This window comes from Carassius auratus, chromosome 30 (genome assembly GCF_003368295.1).
Source record: "Carassius auratus strain Wakin chromosome 30, ASM336829v1, whole genome shotgun sequence".
In the NCBI taxonomy this organism is placed as follows: Eukaryota; Metazoa; Chordata; class Actinopteri; order Cypriniformes; family Cyprinidae; genus Carassius; species Carassius auratus.
Window position 1 is genome coordinate 3501861 of NC_039272.1, and position 24839 is coordinate 3526699.

The window sequence follows — 24839 nt, forward strand, 5'->3', positions numbered from 1 at the left end:
AGTCCATTTGAATGGGGTGTCAGGGGTGAGTGATGTAGTCGCGCGCATCTCATTTGATCAGAGCTCTCGCGCTCAGGTGGGGGACTCTTGGTTAAACCTCAAACCTTTCCTCCCACCAGCAGGGAAATCAACCACAGCAGCATGCTGCTGTCCCCCGCGCAGCCTCTTTTGACCGCACGTCGAGCATAATCCAAACAAATATTCTTACTACTTTTTACATTCCAAAGAAACTCACAAAAGGCAGTTCTTAGGCAGTTTATAAGTACTTCTGCAGTTTGCCAAGTCACTGGGACCATCGAAGATGCCCCACCAAGAGCAGGTGCTGGCTCACGGGCACCTCTGCAACCCAGGTCCTCCAAAGAACCCCGGGTACAACAGCAACCCGGTGCCCGTCATCATTCAGACAGAGTCCCGCGAGGAATGGGGCAAAAAAATGGATTTTCTTTTATCAGTCATCGGTTTTGCGGTAGATCTCGGAAACGTTTGGAGATTTCCATATATTTGTTATCAAAACGGCGGTGGTAAGTGTTATAAACTTTTATGAACTGTATGTATTTACTTATATTTACTTTTTAAAATTTAAATAACACTGTACAATAATATCCATTCACAAAAACATTTAAAATAGTTTCTTGCTACTTCAACTGATCAATTGAAATGTTATTACATTTAAAAGCACAAGAGCGGATGCGCTGTCCACGGTGCTGAAATTACTATTTTGTTTTAGTTGTTTGACAAACATCTTAACAACTGAATAAGCAACATAACGTGTTTTCTGAGGATATCTTAGACTAAACCAACTCAATAAAACTAAAACGTTAGGTTTTAATTGGTGTCTTAAGTTTTTAAGCAAAATCAGTGATGCGAATGCCACAACCAATTTAACCTCTTCACTCACAAAAAAAAAAAAAAAAAAAAAAGACAATGCTGAGTCGAGTCTGAAAACATATTAGCATAGTGCAGAGATAATACGCAATTAAAAACCTGAAGGCTACAATATTTGACCTGTTAATTTTGTAAAATTTTTTAAAAAAAACAAACATATAGGTGCAACAAACAAGAAAACCATGCTTCTGCCAAGAATATTTTACAGACTAACCTGATTTAACAATGTAACATGTTTTCCTTTTTGGTTTGTATTCTCAATATATTAAATAATGCTTATTATAATTATGTTTATTTAAACTTCTGCTCCGGTGCACATGTGAAGCAGACATGGCCAGCTGCGGTCATCAATCATGTATTCATGATTTAAACTGAGATCAACAAGTGTCACACTACAAATCTCATCCCATGTTTTCAAAGTAACCTATTGAAATTATTGAAAAGAAACATGATTTAATAACATACATAAATACTTAAAACATACAGATAAATTTACTTAGTGGAAGATATGGTAACACTTTAGATTATAGAGTTTTCCCTCAATAAAGTCCTAATTTGCAGCTTATTGATAGTAAGTTGATGTAGTAGTTATGATCTGGTATTGGGTAGGTTTCAGAGATTTATAATATGCTTATACAGAACAAGGCATTCATGTGCTTTATAAGTACTAGTAAAAAAAAAAACAACCTGCTAGTAAGTGTTCAGATTGTCCTTTGTTGATCTCACTGATTTGAGAGATTAGAAAATCACTTTGATCTGTTATTATTGTGTTCTTCAGGTGCATTTCTTATTCCATATGTCCTGATGGCTGTATTCGGTGGAGTGCCACTTTTCTATATGGAGTTAGCTCTGGGACAGTTCCACAGGACAGGTGCCATATCCATATGGAAACATATTTGCCCTATTTTTAAAGGTGAGATACATTCTTTTTCATGTACAATATTGTAAGGTTTGAGCATTAAAGGTCTATAAATGTTTACTTTTCTATACTTCTAACTTTAGGATTGGTTCAAAGTCTAATAGACTAATAGACGTTTGCAGAGATAGATGGACAGAGAAAACGAACACAGTGTCATACTGAGAGATTTCTTTATCAAAAAACTGACATCACTTTCTCTTCCCTGTCAGGTATTGGTTTCGCCATCTGCATCATTGCACTGTATGTGTCCTTCTACTATAACACCATCATCGCCTGGGCCCTGTTCTACCTCTACTCCTCCTTCAGTAGCACTCTGCCCTGGACCAGCTGTGATAATGAATGGAACACAGAGAACTGCACTAACTACTTCGGAAAAGACAATGTGACCTGGACTAACTATTCACGCTCACCTGCCGAGGAGTTTTACACGTAAGTGCATGTAAGTGGCTGCAAATATGGCAAAGAAAAGAGTGAAGGAAAGACAATGAGGGTTAGATTTAGTAAAATAAATAACAATGGGAAAAAAAAGCATTGTGGATGAAAGGTGGAACAGCATATATATATAAATATATATATATATATATATATATATATATATATATATATATATATATATATATATGTGTGTGTGTGTGTGTGTGTGTGTGTGTGTGTGTGTGTGTATATAATGTTTATATATAAATATAAATACATGCATGTATATATTTAAGAAAATATATATATATAATAAATTATATTAATATAAATATATACATGTAAATATTTTCAAAATATATATTGCATGTGTGTGTGTTTGTATATATATAATAAATATATACAGTAAACACATATATTATATACAAACAAAAACATTTATTTTGGATGCAGTTAATCGTGATTAATTGTTTGACAGCACGAATATATATAAATATGCAAAGCAAATTGCAATCAACGAAAATAATACATCATTCTTTTTGTTAAATTCCTAAAGAACTGCAAATGACTGATAACACATTTTTAAATTGGTGGAGATCAGATTTTTTTTTTTTTTTTTTTTTTATTGCATCAACATTTCTTTCTTATATTTCAGATTTTTTTTTTTACTGAAGTATTGTATGCATATGCTTTGTAGTTCAGGTCAGTTTCAGACTGTATTTGTAAATCCTTCTTAAAACAGGAGGAATGTCTTGGTAGTCCATGAATCATCCGGGCTTGAGGATGTGGGATACATTCGCTGGCAGCTCACGCTTTGCCTCTTCCTCATCTTCACCATCGTCTACTTCAGCCTTTGGAAAGGAGTCAAGACTTCAGGAAAGGTAGCTGAGTTCTGTGTTTTGAGGAAAAACACCTCTTTCTACATCCTCTCATCCTCCCGTGTCTCTCTCAGGTAGTATGGGTGACTGCCACCCTGCCGTACGCAGTGCTGTTGATCCTTATGATCCGTGGTGCAACTTTGCCAGGAGCGTGGAAAGGAGTGGTGTTCTACCTCAATCCCAAATGGGAGAAACTGAAGGAGACCAGCGTGAGTGCTTTTCTCTTACCACTGCTCAGACTTTTCCCTTTGCGTCTAGCATTGATTTATTGTTAAATTACATTGTGTTGTTTCTTGCCATTCTTTACTTACTCTTGTTACCCTTTTAAATGTATTTATGTGCTGTTTTGATTGCAAAATGCATGTATGTAGGAAAGTGTTTTTATTTCATGCAGTAATAAAAAGATCTGAGGCATTTGGGCAGGAAAGTCATGAATCACTAGTAGATGGACTGACCTGGGGAAATTATGGACTTCATAAAGCGGATATTTCTTCATAAATTTTGAGATAAGTTAATAATAAAGAACTCCATGATAAATAAACAAATATTGTCTCAGGTATATAAATGGTCCATAGAGGCAATAGGAAAAACTGCATTTTCATATTTCGAGTCATGAGATGCTGTTTGCTAGGTGATGCAGAACTGCGGAAAACCGTGATGGGAACAAAAATAAAGCATTAGGGACTAATGATATGCGTAAACGGTTTTCCATCATGAAAGGCCCTCATACTAATTGACACACACAAACTTCAGATGTGATCGTGCACTGCTTAATCCCAGTATTCTGTGATGTCATTGTCTTCAGCATTTCCTCACCATTTAAGTTCCTGAATTGGAACTGAAATATAGTGAATTTTATAAATTATCTTTATGATTCGATTCGTTTTCATGTGTTTGGCTCCAGCCACACTTTGGTTTATAGTATGATTTGTTTTTTTAGGTATGGGTTGATGCAGCTGCACAGATCTTCTTCTCTCTCGGTCCTGGTTTTGGCGTTCTGCTCGCCCTGTCCAGCTACAACCCCTTCAACAATAACTGCTACAGGTACAGACAAAACCTTCATTTTCATCACACTGATCTAGTGGAATTTTCAGCATCCTCTGTTTATCAGCATTTGCATTGAGTTCTTCATGGTTGTTTGATATTTTTAATATCTATCTGGAAGCTGCACTTATTTGATCAAAAACACAGTAAAAACAGTAATATTGTGAAATACTATTACAATTTTAAATGTTTTTTTTTGTTGTTATTTTTTTTACTATGAAGCTGAATTTTTTTTTTTCAGCATCATTACTCCAGTCTTCAGTGTCACATGATACTTCAGAAATCATTCTAATATGCTGATCAGAAAACATTTTAGAATTTTGAAGAAACCATGCAATTATTATGATATTTTTAATCCTTTGATGGACATAAAGTTCAAAAGACCATGTGAAATGCATGTGTCCACACTTGACATGCAAGAAGAAATAAATAAATTGTGCACACAATTAACTAATTCGTTCCCTCAATGTACTAAAACTTGCAGACGATTAGTACTATTGCGTTCCCACAATTTATTATTGCGTTCCCTTGATTTGCTAAATTGTGCAAACTGAGGGAACTAATTAGTAAATCGTGCACACGATTTATCATTTTTCATGCATTTCATGTGCGGGGCTCTAATAAAATGTTGTGTTTGATCAATGTAATTCTTCCTTGCTGAATAAAAGTATTAATTTCTTTTTTTTTTTTAAATCTTACTGACCCCAAAGTTTCGATAGTCGTCTATGAACAGAAGAGCAAACTTATACTGTGCTGTTACAAAACAGACCTGCCAATTCTGGCCAATGTGATTCCCACTCACTCTTAATTCTGATTCTATCTATAGTTTAGCCATTTATTTACATTCGGCTCTGTGTCCACTAACCAAGGAGGAATGGCATCAAAACGAACTGGGTTCTGATGAATCATATGATGAATCAAAACAAATGCCCTGCCACACGAGTTAATGATATAAAAACAAGATTAGAACTGCAAATTACGGCCAATTTGAAGAGATATATTGAGTGATAGGAAATTGAATTGTGCGCTAAAAGATAGTCAGGAGCCATATGGGCAATCTTAACAGATCAAGTCATATCTAAAGATGAGAATATTACATATGGACATGGGATCTGGCAACCGCCCACGGCAAATTCTGTCAGCCATCACATTTTTTTAATTTAGTTTGTAAATTACTTTCTATTTGTGATTTGTACAGAGACGCTATTGTAACCAGTCTGGTCAACTGCCTGACAAGTTTTGTGTCAGGATTTGTTATTTTCACTGTCCTGGGATATATGGCCGAACAGAGAAATGTAAACGTTGAGGATGTAGCCAGGGACAAAGGTAAGCTTTCATTTTTGGTTTTTAAAAATTTAGAGTTTTACTGTAGATGTGCTGCATCAAACCAAAAATAACATACAATCCCTCCTCTAGGACCCAGTCTGCTCTTCATCACATATCCTGAAGCCATTGCAAATATGGTTGGGTCGACTTTCTTTGCCATCATCTTCTTTGTGATGATGATTACTCTTGGACTGGACAGCACGGTATGAATACACTTATACCTGTAAATGTGCAGAAACAATATTTCTTAATATGCATGTGAAGCCAGCAAAAGTATATAATGTATAGAAATACAGATATGAAACATGATACAGAACTAGTTTTGAGTATACGGATGAAAGGAAGCAAGTAAACAACTACATATTTTTAGTTTGGCTCTGTTTAAATTAAATGGCATCAGAGTCATCTTAAAGTTTGTTGTTTTGACAGTCAGCATGCAGCACACATCTTGTTTCTTTAGGCTGTGCATGAGAATCGATGCATGACTGTTGATGGCTAAAGAGACGAAACAACAAAGATATCGATTATAATTCAGAAAGAATGCCAGTTCCAATTCAATATGAAATTTACTACAATGATATCACTGCTTATGTAAGCCAATGTGAGACTTTTATCTTTTTCTAGTTTTCAAATGCCAAAAGTATGTCAAAATCTGAAATGATCTGCAAGAAGCCTGAATGGAGATTGTGCATTCAACAGCTGAATTATAAAACATTACTAATAAAGACTCAGAACTAAAAGAGAGAGATATTTATCTACAGTTCTGTCCTGCAATAGCAATATTTATGATTGAGTGTTCATCTTTTTTCTGTGTGTGCTTTCTTGCCTCAGTTTGGTGGGCTAGAGGCCATAATCACAGCTGTAATGGATGAGTACCCAGACACCCTGTCTCATCGGAGAGAGCTGTTTGTTTTTGGACTGGTGGTTGTTTGCTTTCTGGGCTCTCTCGGCACCCTTACTACAGTGAGTTTCAGTACACTTCTGGATCTCAATGTGTTGAATGTACCTTTCAGCAGGGAAACACAATATTATAATAACAGAGTGTGTGAAATAGAATATGTCAGGGATAATGTACATCCAGCCGGTTGTTCAAATCTTGTATCAGCCTGAAGGGGTTTATTCTGAGAGAACAACTGGCTGGATGTACATTATTCCGCTTATTACACAGCAACTTGTCATATTAGTAAATAATTTGACGCAAAATATTGATTTGAACGCAAAGCTTCCGTGAAGACAGTAGTTGCGAGCAAGCCTCAAATTCAAACTAGATGGACATTTAAGGGAAACAGTGCAGTAAAACCACTTAATACACAACCTTTCACAACAAAAAGGCAATAAAAAAAATTAAGACAAAAATGTTTTAAGACCTTATCACTTTTTTTTGTTCTCTTATAATCCATTACAATGTACAAAACAAGTATAGCAAAATGCCAGCAGCTGGGTTTGAATTAAATGAGAGTGAGTCTGCGATACCAGGATGACATAATGAAATAATTGTACACCATTTTGAATAATTATTTTTTTTTTTTTATTAATTTTTATTTGTTCTTTTTTTGCAAGGGTGGTGCATATGTGGTAAAGTTACTAGAAGAATTTGGAGTTGGTTCTTCAATTATAGCTATAGTCTTTCTGGAGGCCACAGCAGTATCCTGGTTTTATGGTAAGGTTTTTATATAAAAAAATGTGAATATATATATATATATATATATATATATATATTCACACACACACTAAATTCTGTTATGTATGTATAATGTTTTCCACAAAAATATTAAAATATTAAGGTTTAAAATATTACAGTTTGCCATTTTTAATTGAAACTGTTTCAAAAACATTTATTTTAAATTGTAATATATCTGTTATTTCTTTTCTAAATATCATGTCTAATTTCTCCAGGTATTAACAGATTCAGCAATGATATCAAATCAATGTTGGGCTATACTCCCGGACTCTTCTGGAGAGTGTGTTGGGTTGCCATCAGCCCAGCTTTTCTTGCTGTAAGTTTAAACAAAGATGTCCTGACAGTATGTGTAAAGTTTGTGAAATGATGAAGTCCTTTATCATGCTCTGAAAACTCTTTAAGCATCCACCACCTCCTTTCCACCCTTAACACCTTCATAATCTCATCCCCTCACCTGTCCACACGGTCACAATTCCCAGTCTGCAAATGTCAAACCGCATGCAACCTTATAGCATTATATTCCTCTGATACTTCTGCATTCATCTCAACAGGCCAGGGCTTCCACACACGGCTGACATTCCCACAACCATTTTTTCATCATTTAAAAAAACAAACACGATAAACGGCTGCCTGTCTCATCTCCTGAGACGGTGTTAGAGAGGTTATTTGAAATGCTGGAGAGAAGACATTTGTCACTTGATAATATTGACCTTTTGAATATAAAATAATCTGATCAGAGTCTCACTCTAAAGATGTTTTCAAATGTATCAATCTATCCAGAGACTGCAGTGACCTACAGATTATTCTAACCTGAATTGTTCAAACACTCTTAAAATGAGATAATACTTTTTAAAGAAAAACTTTAATGTTTGATAAATGGAACTTTTTAAAGCAACTGAGAAGTTTTATTTATTTTTATTATTCTAATTTAACTCACTGAATATGTTTCCCATTCATTTCTTCAGTACATCATTATCAGCTCACTGTTGAACCCTCAGACCCTCTCACTATTCGACTACGAGTTCCCAGACTGGAGCATCACAGTCGGTTACATCATCGGAGCGTCCTCTTTCATATGGATCCCCGTCTACATGGTGTACAAGCTTGTGTGGACCCCAGGCTCTCTTAAACAGGTGAGACATGCATGTGAGCCACTGGTTGACCAAATTAACTACTCACACTTGAAAAGCATTCTTGTTGCATCCAAAATAATTTACTCACTCTCAGGCCATCCAAGATGTAGATGAGTTTGTTTTTTCATCAGAATGAAATCGGAGAAATTTTGCTCAATATCATTTGCTCACCGATGCAGTGAATGGGTGCCACCAGAATGAGAGTCCAAATAGCTGTGGAAAAAAACACAGGTAATCCACGTAACTCCAGTCCATCATATACTGTCTTGTGAAGTGAAAAGCTGTGTGTTTGCAAGAAACAAATCTGTCATTAAAATGACTTTAACCTGAAACCACCACTATGGATAGAGTCCTCCATCTATTATATTGATTTCTCCAGTGAAAAAGTAATCTTGTTTGAATCAGGAGAGAAACATGTGCAGATCAAGCACTGTTTACAAGCGAACAGTCCAAAACAGCTCTGAACAAATTTGTTGGTAGGTTTTGATGTGAGAGAACAACAGTGGATGGACTTTTCACGGTATTATGCATTATGGACTTTGGCTAGAAGCGACAATGGATTTATTTCTTACAAATATTCAGCTTTTCCTTTCTCTAGACATTATTTGATGGACTGGAGTCATGTTGTGGATTATTGTTATGTTTTTTGACAGCCGTTTAGACTCTTATTCTGAAGGAATCCATTCACCCAGAGGCTGCAAGTGATGTAGAGCTAAAGTTCTCCAAATCTGTTCTAACGAAGAAACAAACTGAGGGTGATTCCCATTCCTTGAAATTCACAAAATGGATTGATGAGTTGCTCACATGTTGTTTTCAATTCAATTTCAGCGTCTTGCTGTATGTCTGCGACCGGAGAGAACACTGCCAGACATCCACACAGACAGTATGGGCCTAAGTCCTATACTATAGACCACTGAGAGGAAAACAACTGAACACAACTCACACAAAAATCCCCCCACAAATATTGGGTTACACATGTCCACGGCCAACTAAGCAACTTTTGCATAGCTCTAGGGATTTGTCCAGAAAAAAAATGAAATATTCAAAAGTGACGCATATTAGATTTAATCTGAAAAAAAGAAAACATTCAATGTAAATTATAAATGTTAATTAAATAATCTGTGCAATTTATAAATGATTGATGTTCTTTTTTTCCATTTAAGGTTTATGTATAAGATGAAGAGGTCAGTGTTGTTTTTTTTTAGTAAGTACCCTTAATATTACAAAATGTTTTTTGAGATACATGTAAGTGAGATTACCTCACTGTGAGAAATTCAACCAATGAGAACAAGAACTTCATACACATTTCTCACTTAATTTTCAGAAATAACTGTTGTCAAGATTGAATCATAATGGTGTTTTTTTCTGCCTTAACTCTGACTAAATACTATCTCTACTTTATGTAAAAACTTTGTAAAACTTGTATTGTACAGTACCTCACCAAGAAAAGGACAAAAATAAGGGTTTCTTCTGAACTAACACTATATGAAATTGTCATTATCTAACAAAATTTGAGCCCCAATCCTGTGTAATGTGTTAATTTTCTTCTCACAATTTTTTTTTCCAAATAAAGAGCTGAGGATGTTACTGAACGTGACCAAATATTTAATTGCTATGAATGTCTTATTACGGATAGTTCAAAATGAGGTTCATATACTATGTCTGCACTGTAGGTTGTGGCAGAGGGTTTTGCTTGTGTGTATGTTTGGAAAATTAATAAAGCTGTGCTGAACATTCCTATCTATTTATTTATCAATCTATCATTTCAGATGTACAATGCTATGTGTGATTCCCATTTTCGTTCTGTTAGCGTCAACAGCCTTGCACTTTAATTAACATGTTGATTTGCATTGAGCTGCAGTATCCAGCATCTGTAAACACACAAGGGGAAAGAGCACGGCATTGTGTCAGGCATTTAAATGAGATGTTTTATTAAAGACCAGATCTTCAATCGCCACCAATCGCAGCTCTGGGAAACGCAGCTCAGTTCAGCCAGTTTCAGGTATGGGGTGAGAGAATAGAGCAAAGATAATGCTATTCCACATTCAGCCACTTCTAGCAGAGACCGCAGAATGGATCAAAGGCTTCAGTGCAGGCGACTGAAGGAGAGGTGGACCTCAACTACAGAGAAGCCTAACAAAAGGGCTGCAGGCTCTGTGCTCCTCTGTTAATTACCAAAATTGAAAGACCAAGAGTTGCATGAAAAAGGCTAGTGAGTGACAAACTGTATGTGACCTGCAATAACTGTGTTTCATGAGGCAAAGTTCAGGCTGTAGAAAATTCTTTAACAAACTAAGGTTCGCAAACAGATAATAAAAAGCTGAAGATGACTTAAAATTAAACATTTTAACATAAAAATGATTACGCAAATGGGTTCAGCTGACAAAAAAAAAAATCATTCTCAGTGAATCGCATTTACTTATAGGTCTATGATTGAGAAGTTCTGTTATAAGAAACATACCAATTTAACATGAATGCAGTTCTAAATGTAAGCCATTTCTATGGTCACAGATTACCATTTTACTTTGTTTAAATGATTGGGAAATGTAAAATACAGATTTTATTTTAAACTGTCTACACTTGTTGGTTAATTTTAATAAAGGGTTAGAAAATTAGCCCATAAGTTACTTACCCTCAAGTCATCCTGTATATGGCTTTCTTCTTTCAGATGAATCCAGTCGGAGTTAGATTAAAAATCGTCTTTGATCTTTAATGCCACTCAGCAGGTGTTGCATGCATCGGTCCAAAAGACGTGAAATAAAAAGCAACCATCCATAAAAAATAATAATAAACAAAAATGTCTTACACAGCACCAGGGGGTGAACAAAGCCTCTTTAAGTGACATGACATTCAGCCAAGTATGGTGACCCATACTCAGAATTTGTGCTCTGCATTTAACCCATCCAAAGTGCACACACACACCTGGAGCAGTGGGCAACCATTTATGCTGCAGTGCTCGGGAAGCATTTGGGGGTTCAGTGCTCAAGGGCACCTAAGTTGTGATATTGCCAGCCCAGGGTTCAAACCCACAACCCTAGGGTTGGCAGTCATACTCTCTAACCACTAGGCCACGACTCCCATAGCAAATTGATATCCATATTCAAAATGTTATAATCGCTTTATTGTAGCTTGTGCTCACAAGCTGTGGAAATGGAGCGGAGAGATAAAAACAAAACAAAACAACGGTCACAAATTAGATGCTGACCTTGTACGTCATTCCCCCGGAACTGTTTTCATTTTCCAACTGTGAGCGCAAGCTCGATTAAAGTGATTATTTCAGTTTGAGTATGGATTTTTTTCTTACAAAAATGCATCGATTCGCTACAATAGGCTTTGTTGACCCCCGGAGCCATGTGAGACACTTTTTTATTAATTTTTATGGATGGGCGCTTTTTATTTAACCTCTTTTGGACTGATGCATGCAACATTAAACAACTTGAGAGATCAAAGACAATTTTTATTATAACTCCGACAGGATTCGTCTAAAAAAAAGTTATATACACATAGGATGACTTGAGGGTGAGTAATTCATGGGCTTATTTTCATTTTTGGGTGAACTAACCCTTTAAACCTATGAATACTCTACAGAAAACAAACTATTAACAAGGCAAAATCTAAAATTAATGGACTTTCTGTGATGACGCATTTCCACAATTATTAACATTGTATAGCAAAGTAAATATTTTCATTTTGTGTTTTCTTACCTTGGCATTAAATTGCATACTATAAATACTTAACACCATTTCAAAAGCTGGCAAATATAACACATTTCATTCATTTGACCAAAGTACCCTAATCAATCACTCAGAGATTTTTTTTCTTTGTCCAGGGCACAAAATAGTGAGGTCTACCAATATTTGGCAATAGGCCTACTATGAAATAATTTTAAGTTTCAAGATGACTGCAGTAGTTATATATAAAAGACATGGAAGTAATATAAGACATATGAACAGCACCAGCATGTTGGTTTTTAGACAATGGTCAGATTTCATTTCATTATAGGCCTATAAAAAATACTGAAAAAAAAAAAAAACCAGAATCCAGCTTTTGCTTAAGATGTGGCCAGCATTGCGCGCATAATAAATAAATAAATACATTTACAGAGCATCATCGTTGCATTTATGGTAAATATTTTAAAAAACAAAGTCTGTCCATATAACATCAATTAGGCACAACTTGCACAACCGCATTGAGGGAAACACTGAAAGGGCATGTTGGTTTATCCCGACGGCGTTAGGACCTTCCAGGAGCGTCGAGCTGTATCTGTGGATTGGGATGCATCCTGCTCGCCGTTTCGCTACAATGTCAGGAGCACGCCTGATTTTTCTCATCGCTTCCTGTATAATGTTTTTCCATTCTGGAAATGCTCAACTGGGAGAGTCTAGATTTCATGATAGACCTTATGAAGTCCTGCTGAGGCAAAATCTGGGTAAGAATTTAATTTGCACACACAAGCGCGCGCGATAGAACCTTTGTAAGGAGGCCTGTTATATCCACAAAGGGTGAACCTGCCATTGTCACCACGTAATGACAGCGCAGTTTGTCATTTGTTCATGCTAAATCGGCCTCTGTTAAAATATGATCGCAATGCACTGCACCAGATGAGCATCAGTGGATTTATTTGAATTGTCTTTTCATTTTATCTCCTCCCTCAGTTCTTCTAATAAGTGTTCTGTGCACACTGCTGGTGGTCATGATTGGAATGGCAGTGTGTGTCTACAAACCCCTTCGACGCAGGTGACAAGCCCCTCAAGATGAAAGACGCCGGGAACTGAATACTACTATGGAGAAGGCTTTGTTTTGAATATTAATGAACCGAGCCAAGCCATTGGATGAGAACAACGCAACGTCAGGATTCAACCCTTCGCTATTGGAAGGTTGCGAAGCAACGTCAGCATGAGCTAATTAATATTGATAAATCCATTAGCGTCTTCCCTGCAACGCTTTAATTAAATCGAGTCCTAAACTCCGATTAAACGTCATTGTAATCAAGTTCAGATCTCTCTAAAAATTAAATTTACTGTTTAAAACTGAACACTATCTTAAACAAATGCATACTAAATTTTGATGTTTTTTTTGGTTTACACGCTGCTAAAATGTTTACAGTCTGAATTTAAACGTATTTATTTTTTTAAAATATTATTTATTGTAAGATGTTTATTTGACAGTTTTTTTGAATGTCAGACCTCTTGAATAAATTAAAGTCAATGCATGAATCAGTATGAATGTGCTTGTGTTCAAAATAAATAACTAAATGCAACTAATATTTTAAAGTACTAATATATAGGCTATATGGGAATAGGGGTAAGATACAAATAACATTTTCCTGAGTGTAAGCTACTATTAAAAGTAATATAATTGTAGTTGGTATCGTAGCAAGTTAGCAACATGGTGCTTTTATAATATTATGAATAATTAACATATTTACACTTCCATCACATTTGCACTAAGCTTCAGTATTTCCATTCTTGTCTGCCCAAGTGTCCTCTTTTCAATTGCACCAGTCACGGAGTGCATTTATTTTTCTCATTAGAGGAGAGAAACAACTCATCCTTCTAATCCAGTCACACACAATAAGATCAGCATCTGCTGGGCAGGTTATCTCTCCCTCACACAGGATAAACAGAGGACAAATGGATACTTGCATATTTACAGATAATATCTTACTTCAGCGTATGTCTTTGGATGAATATTCAACAAGCACATCTGTATGAGATGTGAGTGAATAAGGCCAGTAAATGATCAGAGCCCTTCATGCCACATCCTCTAATACATGCTTTTTACAATTGCATTACTTGAATTGGTGTCATCTTGGATATTGGATTGTCAAATTTGTTGTGTCAACATATTAAAAAAACACACTTGCAAATACAATTTACAATTATAATTGTCAATTCCTTTTGAATATAGTCAAGACATAATTCAAAAAAAAGAAAAACACAGTATGCATTAGAACAGTGCCATCTGTTGGTTTGTTTAATAAAATTCATGAGGCACAGGACGTTATAAATGATCATGTGACAATAACTAATAAACTAATGGAATTAAAATCTTGAAGTGAATACATGAATAAGAACGGCATCAATCTTAAGAGTTAAAAAAATATATCAAAAGGCAATTTCATGTTTTTGATGGCAAGATATACGTATTTGTAATTTTGATGTTTCATAAATTTGTGCCATGAACAACCACTTTTAAAATTAAAAGAAAAATTAAATGTTTAGAACTAATACTGATCTGACTACCTTGACTGCTTTTATACATTTTTTATTTGATTTGCCGAAGCTATGCAACTGTCACACAGTTAATGAAACACCAAAAAGTCAATAAAGTGCTTTTATTAAAGTAAAAAAAAAAATGTTTGTGTGTGTGTCAAATATACATCACAGTTTACAAATGCCTTCAGGATTTCTTCAACATGCTTATTATACTTAATGATACTTTCTCTTGCATTTTGCAACATCACAATTCAAAACTAACCCTGATCCGATAGAGACCATTAAACATTTTGGCAATTAGCTCGAGTGAAGACTTAAATTAGGATTTAAATAAAGAATGAGACAGAACTGTGTCCAGGAATCATGATATGTGGATAACCGTAGCCAGAACATCCGATTTCATATACTCCGTTATTTAAATGCAGCATGAGAATAATACAGGAAACTAAAATCAATGTCCTGTTAATATAAAACATCGCGATTATAACCTTGAGACTGTGGCTGCCCCTATCCTCCGATTCTGGTTCGCTACAAGAACAGTAAAGCAGTATATAAATGTCCATTTATGACATATAATGAGGTGCCAGGAGATATGGTTAAAATCGGTTCAAGCTTCATACAAAAAGTAGTGAGAGATACTGCAAGATGTAAGTCAATACTCAGACGTCTTTTGAGACTCACAAGGCTTGAAACACTTACAGAAAGAAGTCGACAACACATAAAAAAAAAAAAAAAAAAACACGTTGACAAAATAAATAGCACTGGCAGCTTCAACAGGAAGGAACAGCGTGAGATTCCCTAAAGATTCCCAAACAGAGCTGGGCAGGTTCTCCCACATTTACCACTTCAGAACCTCATTCAGCAAACAATGCTGTCCAACCACACACATTCCCTCAGACTAAAACAGCTGCTTTTCTCTTTTCGTCACACATTCTCCTTGGCGTTTAGTGAAGCATGAGGTTTGCTTGGTGCCAGAAAAGTGACCCAATACGGCCACATTCATTCTTTGCATTACAACATACTCATGGTGATCTAAGCGGTTTTATTGATTAGGCAGACTAAAAGCTTGAGGCGTATCGGCTTACATCGGACAGGCCTTTTCAGAAATATCCCGGTCTGTTTGAGTGCCTCTTTCTCCGGCGAGGCACGGCGGTGTGATTTATTGCCTTTACGGTAGAGATGCTTCAGTCAGAAGCTGTTAAATGACAAAAGCACATTGGGCTGAAAATGGTACTGTCCTTCTGCCTTCGTGTAAAACATTCAGTTCTTTCACTTTCCTTGGCTGCGATTATAAAATGGTTTAAGGAACTGACAACTGGTGAACATCAGTTTAACCCTGAGACGAAGTATTAAAATAAACCTAAAGCTAACGTTAATGCAAAACAACCTTCTTTTGCGTCAAAACAAACGCTGATATTATTTAGTCATTACTGTCAGGATGTCACAACCTTTCTACCATGTAATCTTCAAAAAGCAGCACTGGGTTTCCTGTAAAATACATGCATGATCACCTTTTTGAAAGTAGGAAAAGAAAGTCTGAAAATGCTGTCAAATGTATGAATGATCACGAAACTGCATGTTTGCTTATTGTTTAACGATAAAGCAGCAGAAATGTTCGGATGTTGTGATATGTAACTATGTGTAGTCGTATTTCAGTGGCGACAGAGAACTGCACTGAATCTGAAGAAGAGTATAAATAAAAAGGTTTAATGCTTATGGCAATAACAGGAACTCCCTTTTTCTTTCCTTCCCTCGTCTTACTGTCACTTTTCTGTTAAGGAGAGTTGTAAAATCCTCTGTAATTCCTCTTCTTCCTCCTTCCTTCTCCTTTCCTCCTCCTCCTGTGCCCGGGTCGAGAGCTCCAGAGCCAATCGCAGCTCAGAGTCGGGGCTGGAGGTGGAGCCAGGGCTTGAGGGCGTGGTGTCACTAAGGTCTACTAAAACTCCTTCAGACCCAGACCTGAGGTATTGTGACAGAAAGAGACCGGTTAATAAATGCATGCAAGAAATTACATTTTGAAAGATCACTCTACCCATAGTTTGGGGTTGCTGAGAGTTTGTAAAAAAATTTTGTAAGACATTTCATGTGCGTTAATTTAACGTAAAAAGTATTTAAATGTCATTAATTGCTGTGATGCCAAAGCTAATCTTCCTGCAGCTGTTATTCCATATAGTGTCACTTTTCTTTCAAAATCTATTTTTCTACTAGTCTAATATTGTGATCTGGTGCTCAAGAAGCGTTTCTTATTACCATCAATATTGAAAACAGTTTGTTTTCAGGATTCTTTGATGAATAGAAAGTTTAAACTATTTTTTTTTTTTTTACATAGAAATGTTTTGTAGCATTATAAATGTTTTTATTTTATATAACAATTTAATGCACTCCGTTTAGAAGTCTATTTTTCTTTAAAAACAAAAACAAAACAGTATGTGCCCCTGGACAGGAAAAGTACCCATCGCTCAACTGATTCATCGTGGATTGTGTTGCCTGTCCATCAGAATCACTCCAAGTGTCCTAAAACAAAACAGCCAGCCAGACTGCATGTTAGAGACATACTTTATCAAGAAATGCACAGAATGCAGGAACAGGAAGTTCTCTGACCTGTGAATTGAGTGTGCTGGACTCGAGCAGACTCTGGTGAATGGCATACTGGAGCAGCTCTTCATCATGACTGGCTGGGGTGTAATGGCGTGTGTTGGATTGGCGGTAGCCTCCTCGGTGATGATAGTGTGAAGGTGCCACGAACACAGATGGACATACCTTGAATGGAGCAGATCCTGCAGGAGCAGGAAGTAAAACATACTGCATTTAACATTCCCTGCTGGATCAATAAACCAGTAACTCAATCCCACTATGAACTAATGGCTAATTTTGTGACAGTTAACAGGTCTTCTGTGCCTCTTTATTCTGGAACAGATGAGGAATCAATATATGTTCAAACCTGAAGCCTGGCTGTCACACTTCTCTTCTGTAGGTGTGGGTGTAGAAGCTGATTGGTTGGACTCCAAAGGTTCATCTGTACTGCACTTGTTGACATTTCCAAATGTGATGCGGGCATTCAACACATGAAACAGAGGGATTTCTGAAGAAACAGAAACAGAATCAAACCTGCGATCTAGTTAGTTGCATGTTCTGACTCATATTACAGCCATTCACAAGACTGGTTAGTTTATTTTTATTGCCATGTCAGCATCTAACGCTATCCTCATGGAGTTGGAATAAACAAAACAGCAGATCAATTTTATGTAACATATGAGAAAAAAATCTCATTTTTTAGGTTAAATCTTAGCAAACAAGTACAAGAGTGAGCGTAATCCATTAAAGTTTTCTTCTTGCATTAAAATTGGGACTGAGTAAATAAATGTTTAATTGAAAGTGGGTCATGAAGAACGTGCATAAAGTCTGGTCTTTGCAAAAAGGCATGGGTCATTCTTGTATTTTCACACAAGAAATATGCAAAATCAGTATCAGTCTTTCCTGCCTTGCTATACTTGACTTTGGTTCACTAGAGTTTTTGGACAAGGTGAAAAACAAAGGGAACATGTCCCTTTTACCAAATGTAAATTGGATGAAGTTTTCTTTAAAGACCACCGACTTGAAACACAAAAGCTAGATTAGTTAATGCTAAACTCTCTTCAACAATTCAATATACAATTTGCAAACATTTAGTTTAATTTTAAGCACGTACTGGCAGTTTTGTCGCATGTTAGAGAGGTTAATATTTGATCTGATGCATTAAATTAAAAATGCGAATTTTATAGGGCTGTTTGTTCTTCTCACTCACCGATCTTCACAGGGAAGCCAGGGGGAAATCTGAGGTTGATGAAATCCCTGAGTCGGGCAAAGTGAGTGCTGGTGCGAGCCATCAGGTCAATGATGGGAGTGACCTGCTCCACCAGAGACAGAGGATGCTCTTCACTCATCCACAGGGTGCCTTTAAACCTGAGAAGGGGTCCAAACACAAAAACTTAACCATTTCTTCAATAACATGTGAGTAATATATTAGTTATTTACTGAATGAAGTGAATGGTCAGCCTCACTTCTGTGTTCTGATGGTGAGCTCAATGGGTCGACCGATGTCTCTGCCCTGCAGGTCAAAGTTGGGGTTAAAGTACTCCTCTGGAGTAATAGCTGTGGGGTTTGTGGCAGTGGCATACTCCATAGTCATGTCCTGTAATCGTACATAGAAATTATCAATACCGAATCAATACTTTGTAAAATGTTTTTTTAAATGTACACGTAAAAATGTATAAATGTGTTTGATCTAGAAAACAAAATGTGTCTTAAGTCACTGGGATATATTTTTAGCAATATACAAAAACATTGTATTGATCAAAATGATAGATTTTTCTTTTATGCCAAAAATCATTAGGATATCAAGTAAAGATCATGTTTCCTGAAGATATTTTGTAAATTTCCTACCGTAAATATATCAAAACTTAATTTTTGTTTAGTAATATGCATTGCTGAGAATTCATTCGAACGACTTCAAATGTGATTTTCTCAGTATTACCATTTTTTGAACCCTTAGATTCCAGATTTTCAAATAGTTGTATCACAGCCAAATAATATCTTATCCTAACAAACCATGCATCAATGGAAAGCTTATTTATTCAGATGATGTATAAATCTCTATTTCGAAAAAGTGACACTTAAGACTGGTTCTGCGGTCCAGGGTCACAAATATCAAACTATTATACACGTTTAGAAAAAAAAAATTATATATACACATTTAAAAGAACAGTAGTACTATTGAAGCAAATTTGTTAGGTTTTGAATTATAAATCAATAGAATACTGTTGAAAAATAGTATTTTTTGTGTTTTTCATACATTGGTGGAACATGATCATTGACATTCATTAATTTGTAAGTAGGGATGCACGATTAATATCGGCCGATAATTAATGTGCATCTCTAATGATGACATGCGCATTAATTATTGACCGATATTTATCGTGCATCCCTATTTGTAAGTGTGACTGCAGCATCCAAATCCATCAGAAGAAAACTAATTCAATGTGTCTGTTTTGTGTTCTTACCCCTTGAGCACCGATCTGTTGCTCTACTGTCCCGAGTAAAGACTCCAGAACATTCCTTTCGCCTGTTGAGATCAAAAGCATCAGTAATTGATATTAACCAGTTAACATAACAAGGAACTCCAGGGAACCGACAACAGACCCTTTACCACCGACGGAGAGCTGGAACCCAGTCTGGAACTATTTCATGTGTTTTATTGCTATTATTGGCAAGAAAATTGGCTTCAAACTGATCCCTACAGTCTGAAACCGATAAATTTGCCAGATTAAGATTCAAATCATCTTAATCTGATGGAAAAACAAAACTATGCTAGAGTTAGTACTATACTAGTTATGTACTGTAATTAGATCACAGTTCATAACTCAAGTGGGAACACAGGGATGTTCTGAGAGAGATTTGCAGTTCCCGGTCAGCACCAGCACCATTTTGGTAGAAAAGGGGTATGATATTTATAGCGTAAATCTTAAAGTGGGTTAATTACTTTTTATCCTGGCCTTCTCCTCGTCTGTGAGGTGCTCCGTCCTGGTGCGAATCACAACGTTCACATTGTTCACTGAAAAAACCTGTATCAGCACAAAAACAGTATCACCACCTACTGGTCGAAGACTGCTTTATTCTGAAATTCATTGCTCTAAAACGAGAGCCACACTTTTTTGTAACTCTAATAGAGTTTTTTTGTCCTTCCAGTCATTCCTAATGGTACTGTAGCTCACAAACAGCTGGTCTTTTGCTTACCTTGGCTTCAAATCCATTTACTACTTCTGTTCTGTCTGACCTCCAACCCCAGATACCGGATTTAGACCTGAGCACAAAATGCATTTTTTATTAGCATTTCATTAGCAATAGCAAAGAATAGTCAGTGTGCAACAATGTTCATGGATTTCCATGTGAGACATTTTTCATATAAGCTTCCATTCAAAAATGTGTGGTCAGAAAGCCTTCTTTTAAAGAAAAAACTAATAAAAAATCAGCAAGGAAGTGTGAATTTGGCAGAATTTACAAATAAATGCTGTTCTTTTAAACAATCTATTTATGAAAGAATCCTGAAAAAAAAGTTGTTTCCAGAAAATATTAAGCAGCATAACTTTTTAACATTAAAAGAACACTTCATGATCACCAAAATTAGCATATTAGAATGATTTCATGTAAAACTTAAGATATGAAATAAAAGCTGGTGAAAAATCAGCTTAAATTACATTTTAAAATAGAAAACAGCTATTTTGATGCTATGTTTTTCATCTAATTACACACTTGAAAGAGACTTCTTTCAAAAAGCCATAAACTTTTGAATGACAGTATATTTATTAGATGTAAATCTTATATAAGGGGCCATGCCTCTCAAATGCAATGTTCTTTGTGTCCAGATACGTGTTGACAATGGGTGTTGTTAGCCTCTTAGCTACTTCTTGTTCAGCGGGCTGCATGGAGTCCAGTGTGACGTCCTCCATCTCACGAGAGAGATCGAAGCGCTCAGTGTCCACCACCTCATCCTCGTGATTAACTTCCATCAGCTCAGTAGAGTTATCTGTGAAGAACGCACATGCAAAGTCCTCATGATATAAACATCAGGCATTTCTCCATTCCTCAAATGAAGTGCATTAGTAAATATACAAATGTGAATTTCCTATAAGCTTCAGAAGAATACACAGCACCAGCACATTCATTCATAAACCACAGATGGTCAGAAAAGTCGACTAGTCTATTTAAACATGCAAACAGGCAGAGAAAATAACCTTCTCCTCTAAAGATATAACTTCTTCTTCCTCTGATCCAGGTCATGTTTTCAAAGCCCAGCAGGGTGATATCCACCCTCAGAAAGGCCCCACTCTTCCAGATTCTGCACACGTCGCTGGGACACACACGCGATACGAGAGGAACTGGATCCAGAGCAAAAGCAGCAGATGAGGATCATTCTACAGCCTAATAAAGCCATAAGAGTTGATGTACAGAAGAAAAGAGCACTTACTCCAGCTAGTGAACTCCCACTTCATCTCCATGTAGAAATCTGGAGACTAGGACAAAAAGAGGTTCATTAGACTTTAGGTGCTTTCACGTGGGCTTCAACGCACCTCTCAACACAAGCGTCAGGGCGACACTTTGGCTTCCCAATAAAACTTTTTTCAAAAAGCATCAAAGAGCAAATTGTTAGGTAGTAAGAAAGTATGTGCTGTAAACAGTGAATAGTGAAAGTAAAACAAAAAGGTAACATATTTGACCTTAGAACAGAAGAGGCTCGTGACGAATGAAAGAAGTCATACTGATTGCTTGAGGAATGAAACATCTATGAATATCAAAATGCCTTTGATGTTAAAAGTTTTTTTTAATGGCTGTGCAGCTAAATCACAGCCAAAATAGGACATAAAATTTAGTAACAGAATTTTTTACAGACATAAATAATTTCATTCAGCATAGATGCATTAAACCGATTAAAAAGTATCAATAGAGATGTTTATAATATTAAATTCATTGGTAACACTTTAGAATAAGGTTCCATTAGTTAATGTTAGTTAACTACTTTCGTTAACATGAATTAAGCAAGAACAATCCTTCTACAGCATTTATAAGTCTTAGTTCATGTTAATTTCAACATTTACTAATGCATTATTTAAATCAAAAGTTGTGCTTGTTAACATTAGTTAATGCACTGTGAATTACCATGAACTAACAATGAATAACTGTATTTTCATTAACTAACATTAACGAAGATGAATAAATACAGTATTAAATGTATTATTCATTGTTTGTTCATGTTAATTAATACATTAACTAACATTAACTAATGGAACCTTATTCTAAAGTGTTACCAATTCATTTGACTTTTATTTCAAATAAATGCTGTTCTTTTGAACGTTCAATTCATTAAAGAATCCTGAACAAAAATATTAAGCACCATATGTATCCAAGACACATACAAATCAGCATATTAGAATGATTTCTGAAGGATCATGTGACACTGAAGACATCACACGAATAAATTATATCTGAAAACATATTACATTAGAAAACAGCCCTTTCAAATTGTAATGATATTTCACATTTTCTGTACTTTTGATCAAATAAATGCAGCTACAATCTTACTTTTATATACTATACAATAATAGCTCAAAATTCCTCCAAGTAATACACAGAATCAAATGGCAGACGCACCTCTCGGATCTTGCACAGTAACTCAGGAACACCACCCAGCGCGGTGGAGGCTTTAAGGTAATCTCGTCTCTGGAGCACCAGCTGCACCATCTCTGGATCTCCTGTGCTGACTGCTTCCTGCAGCACTGTGCAGAAAACACACATCTTTATCTAAGAACATGGGCTTGTAATGGAAAGGTAAACATACTAGCTTCTATTCTACAGTGCACTGTAAATCACATCTGCTAAATGACCAGTAAGTGTTTTTGAGAAAGTGATCATTAGAGAATAAACAACACTGCATCCCGAAAAAAAAAAAGCCCTACCAGAAGTATTAAACGCTTTCACTGGCTGGGAAATCTACTGATGTGCAAGAGGTCATTATAGTCCTCTAATGGTATTCTTGTGGGCGATACTGTCATGAAGATACTGTAAAACTATCTGATGTCTTAACACCATCGAAGACCTATAAAGTAGACTAATGTGCAATTCATACGCTCTATTCTCACCTGTCCAATTTTTGTCGTTCTCTTTGGAAACGTCTGCGCCGTGTCGGAGCAGCACTCTTACAGACTCCAGGTGTCCTAGAGAGACGGCCAGGTGTAGAGGCGTCCGGCCCCTGGGATCCACCTCTTCAATGTTACTCTGAAAGGAATGTAAACATTAACATAAACACATACCTTAGGGAGGTAATGGAGACATGCCAAAAATCATGAGCACTGCTCTTAAAAAATGAAAATGTAAATATGCAATGCAACTGTCATTAATCAAAACACTGGATATTCTTCGTGTGAATTGGTGACGATGCCTGTCATATGTAGCAGCAGTATTCAATCATTCAAATGGCATGGGTGGTCAAATAAGATCATCCTAAAACTTAAAAGGTAGCTATATTTACATGAATAAAGACACAATTTACTGAAACATTATGTAATTGTTAAATAAACGTTACAAATGTGTGTGAAATATCATGTAGAAAATAATTCTACTTGCTGCTAAATGAATTATTATTATTATTATTTATTTATTTGAATTGCAATTTATTCATTTCTTTCTTTAGCTTACGCTTTTCCCCCCAACAAAGCTGTGATCTACAGCCTGGTGCAGTAAAATGAAGATTTATTGATGTTAGAATGAGCTCACCAGCTCTCCAGTGCAATGACACACAGCAGTGCTGTGGTTAAAAAGTGAATGGCAAGCTGATGAAGCATTTTGCAATAATATCAAATAATATACCAATTTCAATTTCTTTAGATTATTAAATGGATGTCATGAAATCCACTGGAGGCAGAAATATCACAGCAGTGTGATGATTCTAACACCAGATGCACCACCAACATCAGCATGCACGGATTTCCCCCACACACATACCGTCTGTATCTCTTCTTCCAGCTTCCTGTAGTCATTCTCCCACACTAGGGCATGCAGTGGAAACCTGAGGCTGAAATCCTCGACGCTGGCAGCGGTGGCCGACAACATTCTGCCTCGATCAAGCTGCGAGCTCACTACTGTCATGAACCATCAAAACTATGCATGCGTTGAATTAATTGTTAATAATTAATACAGTGACTCTGACTATTAAACAAGTGGGTTTTGGGAAAAGGGACGCCGAAAACGCAACCAACTTTTTTTTTTTCAAAATAAACTTTTGAAAAACAAGGAAGTGGCAGGTTGAAACTATTCGGGTGGGGGGTGTATCCAGTCAGTCGGCAATTCTTTCCTCCAAACACTATTGCATTTAGTTACATTTATAAACAATGTTCTCAATATAAAATGATCGATAAGAGCCTAATTAGTTATATATGACAAATAATAAAAAACAATAACTGAAAAAAAAATATTGTTGAAATGAACGAGCCCAACGCCAAGACTAGACCATTTCGTGAAAAGGAGGGGCGGTCGTGCTATGAAATATGGCTAAATTGTGTAAAACCAAACAGTGGATTTTGCGTATGCGTAAAGAGAAGTAATTTTTAAAATCTAGGAAGAAAAACGAAATTGTTTTCAAATGGAACATTAGTAACTGATCGTAATAAATAATAAGCTCGCCTGTGGGTAGGCGCGACGCCTCTGTGTTTGAAATGATCTTTAGCTCATCAGGAGCGGCTGGCGATGAATCACTTCTGCGCATGCGCAGAAACGAACGATCGCCGCATGTTATGAAGATCGCGTTCAATT

The 24839-nt window shown here is 36.2% G+C and overlaps 2 protein-coding genes across 3 annotated transcripts; one reads left to right on the top strand and one right to left on the bottom strand.

Annotated features, from left to right (window-relative positions):
• The first annotated feature begins 301 nt into the window (after positions 1-301).
• On the top strand, positions 302-9195 carry LOC113049928 (sodium-dependent serotonin transporter-like). The gene is made up of 13 exons (XM_026212675.1): positions 302-425; positions 1664-1798; positions 2014-2233; positions 2961-3099; positions 3171-3305; positions 4037-4140; positions 5339-5466; positions 5557-5669; positions 6298-6429; positions 7027-7126; positions 7363-7463; positions 8113-8280; positions 9109-9195. Exons 1-13 carry the CDS (start codon positions 302-304, stop codon positions 9187-9189), a joined length of 1680 nt encoding a protein of 559 aa, XP_026068460.1. The 3' UTR covers positions 9190-9195.
• A 5410-nt stretch (positions 9196-14605) lies between these two features.
• On the bottom strand, positions 14606-24312 carry LOC113048907 (ankyrin repeat domain-containing protein 13A-like). Of its 2 annotated transcripts, none has more exons than XM_026210869.1 (15): positions 24033-24312; positions 23171-23306; positions 22683-22807; positions 21502-21547; positions 21269-21412; positions 20871-21060; positions 20271-20337; positions 20017-20098; positions 19538-19599; positions 18539-18669; positions 18283-18440; positions 17440-17580; positions 17100-17275; positions 16963-17012; positions 14606-16457 (listed from the first exon to the last, which is right to left on the bottom strand). In XM_026210869.1, the coding sequence occupies exons 1-15, from the start codon at positions 24174-24176 to the stop codon at positions 16262-16264; spliced, it is 1848 nt and encodes a 615-aa protein (XP_026066654.1). In that variant the 5' UTR covers positions 24177-24312; the 3' UTR covers positions 14606-16261. The 2 variants fall into 2 exon arrangements, with proteins under 2 accessions (XP_026066654.1, XP_026066653.1); XM_026210868.1 differs by having other exon boundaries at positions 16951-17012.
• Between the last annotated feature and the right edge of the window lie 527 nt (positions 24313-24839).

What these genes read in the sequence shown, in the direction of transcription:
- LOC113049928 (XM_026212675.1), top strand. Translation starts at nt 302, where the DNA reads ATGCCCCACCAAGAGCAGGTGCTGGCTCACGGGCACCTCTGCAACCCA. An exon ending in TTCAACAATAACTGCTACAG is followed by an intron (nt 4,141 to 5,338) that starts GTACAGACAAAA and finishes TGATTTGTACAG; the next exon opens with AGACGCTATTGTAACCAGTC. An exon ending in CTCTCGGCACCCTTACTACA is followed by an intron (nt 6,430 to 7,026) that starts GTGAGTTTCAGT and finishes TTTTTTTGCAAG; the next exon opens with GGTGGTGCATATGTGGTAAA.
- LOC113048907 (XM_026210868.1), bottom strand. Translation starts at nt 24,176, where the DNA reads ATGACAGTAGTGAGCTCGCAGCTTGATCGAGGCAGAATGTTGTCGGCC. An exon ending in TAAATGGATTTGAAGCCAAG is followed by an intron (nt 20,099 to 20,270) that starts GTAAGCAAAAGA and finishes GTGCTGATACAG; the next exon opens with GTTTTTTCAGTGAACAATGT. An exon ending in GTGTGACAGCCAGGCTTCAG is followed by an intron (nt 17,276 to 17,439) that starts GTTTGAACATAT and finishes CTGCTCCTGCAG; the next exon opens with GATCTGCTCCATTCAAGGTA.